The sequence below is a fragment of the Blennius ocellaris genome (assembly GCF_963422515.1).
Source record: "Blennius ocellaris genome assembly, chromosome: 3".
Taxonomy (NCBI): Eukaryota; Metazoa; Chordata; class Actinopteri; order Blenniiformes; family Blenniidae; genus Blennius; species Blennius ocellaris.
The window spans coordinates 31617063-31620298 of NC_137652.1; the positions used below are offsets into that span (position 1 = coordinate 31617063).

Genomic DNA, 3236 nt, shown 5'->3' on the forward strand with positions numbered 1-3236 from the left:
TTGAAGCAGTGATCAGTGGTATGGCACATCACTCATACTTATTAGCAGTATTATTCAAAATGTGTTCTAATTCAGTGTAATGACCTGGGATCATAGGGGCTTTATAAGAGCCCCCGCCCCCGTCCGGTTCCACCTCATTGTGCCTCCACTGTGTTTCCTGGAGGTTGATGCCGCTGGTCTGCTCAGTCACATGTTGCCAGACAAACACGGCATGGCACGCGGCCAGTGTTGACGCCACGGTGACCCGAGGGAGCGCGCGAGAGGAGCGGGACACTTTTTGCAGCGTGCGGGCTATAAAGGGAGGGAGTGGCGCGCTGGTGCGCACTGAGTGAGGAGAGAAACTCCACGCGCGCGCAGCGAGCGGCACGGCAGCGCCCGGGATAACGTGATTAGCGCTCCATTAGGTCCGCCGCTAGATGCAGCACAGAGGTCCTCGTGCGGCCGGGGAGAGGGGACACGGACCGAACGCTCCATCCGCCTCATGGATCCTCTTTGCGCCTTATTGATCCGCCTCGAGAAGTTACGCGCTAACCGTCCGTCTTTGGTGCTGGAGGCAGTGCCACAGCTCGATGCTTCTCCCAGGTAAGATCAACCCCTGTGCGTGTGTGTGTGTGTGTGTGTGTGTGTGTGTGTGTGTGTGTGTGTGTGTGTGTGTGTGTGTGTGTGTGTGTGTGTGTGTGTGTGTGTGTGTGTGTGTGTGTGTGTGTGTGTGTGTGTGTGTGTGTGTGCGCGCGCGCGTGTTTTTTTTTATTTACACTCCTCTCTTGGTCTCAACCAGCTCAAGAGTTGATTTAATTTCCGAGTTAATTTCATGAGTGACAATGAAAAATCTGTGAATATTCCTCTGAAGGATGTGTTTTTTTCTTTTCTTTTTGCTGTCTCATATTTTCAGATGAACTGGGAGCTTTATAAATAATAACAGCATATCCTTGAGGAGGCAGCGCACAATGAAAGAGAAAAATCCAGTAGAGGCTCGAAGGAGTGACTCATGTCGTTCCTCTCCTCACCCGGCCGTCAAGCACTAGCTCCGTCCTTCCTGCTGGATGATATTTCTTAACCTCGGGTGAACGCGACTGAAAAGTGGGCCAATCTGCTTCAATGGAGTTTGACAACAAAACGAACCAGACTCATCCACATGTCGGGGCTTACAGCCTCCAGATGTCCCTGCCGCTCACCGTGCTGGTGGGGATGATGATCCTGCTCATTTTGTTTGGCAACGTGCTCGTGGTCATAGCTGTGTTTACAAGCCGGGCCCTGAGGGCTCCGCAGAACTTATTCCTGGTGTCCCTGGCATCGGCGGACATCTTGGTGGCCACCCTGGTGATGCCTTTCTCCTTGGCCAATGAGCTGATGGGATACTGGTACTTCGGCGAGGTGTGGTGTGAGATCTACCTGGCACTCGACGTTCTCTTCTGCACGGCCTCCATCGCCCACCTTTGTGCCATCAGCTTAGATCGCTACTGGTCCATCACACAGGCCATCGAGTACAACCTGAAGAGGACGCCGCGCCGCATCAAATGCATCATCTTCATCGTGTGGGTCATCGCTGCCGTGATCTCCTTCCCTCCTCTAATCACCATGGAGAAGGAAAACAATGAGGAGGACCCGGTGTGTAAGATCAATGACGATAAGTGGTACGTCATCTCCTCCTGCATCGGCTCCTTCTTCCTGCCATGCGTCATCATGGTGCTGGTCTACGTAAGGATCTACCAGATTGCTAAAAAGAGGACGCGAGCGCCACCTGGGGACCGGAAACAGAAGGAGCGGCCGAAGAAGGCCGCCGTGGCTGCCGCCAATCAGAAGGAGAATGGCCTGGGGGACGGCGAGGACCGCCTGTGTCTGGAGAAGCTGAACGGGGAGCGAGACATGGAGCTGAGGGAGGGGGTGTGCGGCGACGACCACAAGGACAAGGGGGAGGTCAACGGGGTGGACATGGAGGAGTCGTCCTCCTCTGACCACAAGGTGAGCAACCCCTGCTCCATCAAAAAGAAAGCGAGCAAGCGGAAGACCAAACTGAGCCAAATCAAACCGGGGGACAACGACGTGCCGAGCTCGAAGGGCAGCCGCTGGAAGGGCCGGCAGAACCGCGAGAAGCGTTTCACCTTCGTCTTGGCCGTGGTCATCGGAGTGTTCGTTGTCTGCTGGTTCCCCTTCTTCTTCACATACATGCTGAAGACGCTGTGCGAGTCCTGCTACGTTCCCGACACGCTGTTCAAGTTCTTCTTCTGGTTCGGCTACTGCAACAGTGCCCTGAACCCCATCATCTACACCATCTTCAACAACGACTTCAGGAGGTCTTTCAAAAAGATTCTGTGCAGGAGAGACACCAGGAGATACACATGACGGGACTCCCATCATTCTGTGTGCATATTTTTCTAAATCGTTCGGTACATAGAATGGGAACAGACTTGGATCCTGGTGCATGGACCAGTGGTGTGTGAACGCTCCTGGTGTCACTGCTTCGAAGGGCTGTTTTTTGCTGCATCTTCTCCTCAACACATCCAAGAGCCGTAAGCTTCAACATCAACAGTCCACAGTGGGAGGGCAGCCACAACATGTTTTTATTGTAACTGCTGTTTTTATTTTTATTTTATTTTTTTTTTATAAAAGAAACACAGTGAAGTCCTTGAAATGTATTGTATTTTACAACAGTATATTGTACAAAATGTCCTATCTGAATATCTGTCTCGTCTTTTATTGTTTTGGATACAGTATTGTGCCATTTTTTTAATGATGATAATACTTATGATTATTGTGATAACGGTTGGGCTGATGACAATGATGGTGATGAGTACATGTGGGGGGAAATGCAGTCATAAAAGAATAAATAAAACCAATTTCATGAAATGGTTTCAACAAGGATCCATTTTAAACTAAATGGACTGGTAACATCATGTTGCTATTGACAATCCACTGTTTGAGCACACTGACATGCTGGTTGGAGGAAAACAGGGGAGAGGCAGTAGAAACTGGAGCATCATCGGGTTCCCAAAGTGAAATGCTGCTTCAGAGACCACCCAGGAAAATGCCATACAGGGAACTGGAAATAAAAAAAAAAGATGCAGCAGCAAATCCACTAGTCTGTTGAATCTGACCTTTACAAGAGATTAACAAAGAATTTAGCTCTTAATGAGCCTGAACAGAATGAGCACAAATGTCCTTCTGCTCCCTGGATTATTCATGTTGCGATAAGATTTGTCTCCTCAGTCAAATATAATGAATCCAAATGACGTTTT

The 3236-nt window shown here is 50.0% G+C and overlaps 1 protein-coding gene across 1 annotated transcript; it reads left to right on the forward strand.

Annotated features, from left to right (window-relative positions):
* The first annotated feature begins 1086 nt into the window (after positions 1 to 1086).
* On the forward strand, positions 1087 to 2828 carry adra2a (adrenoceptor alpha 2A). Its single transcript, XM_080521064.1, has one exon. The coding sequence runs from the start codon at positions 1099 to 1101 to the stop codon at positions 2341 to 2343; it is 1245 nt and encodes a 414-aa protein (XP_080377190.1). The 5' UTR covers positions 1087 to 1098; the 3' UTR covers positions 2344 to 2828.
* The last annotated feature ends 408 nt before the right edge of the window (positions 2829 to 3236 follow it).

What these genes read in the sequence shown, in the direction of transcription:
- adra2a (XM_080521064.1), top strand. Translation starts at nt 1,099, where the DNA reads ATGGAGTTTGACAACAAAACGAACCAGACTCATCCACATGTCGGGGCT.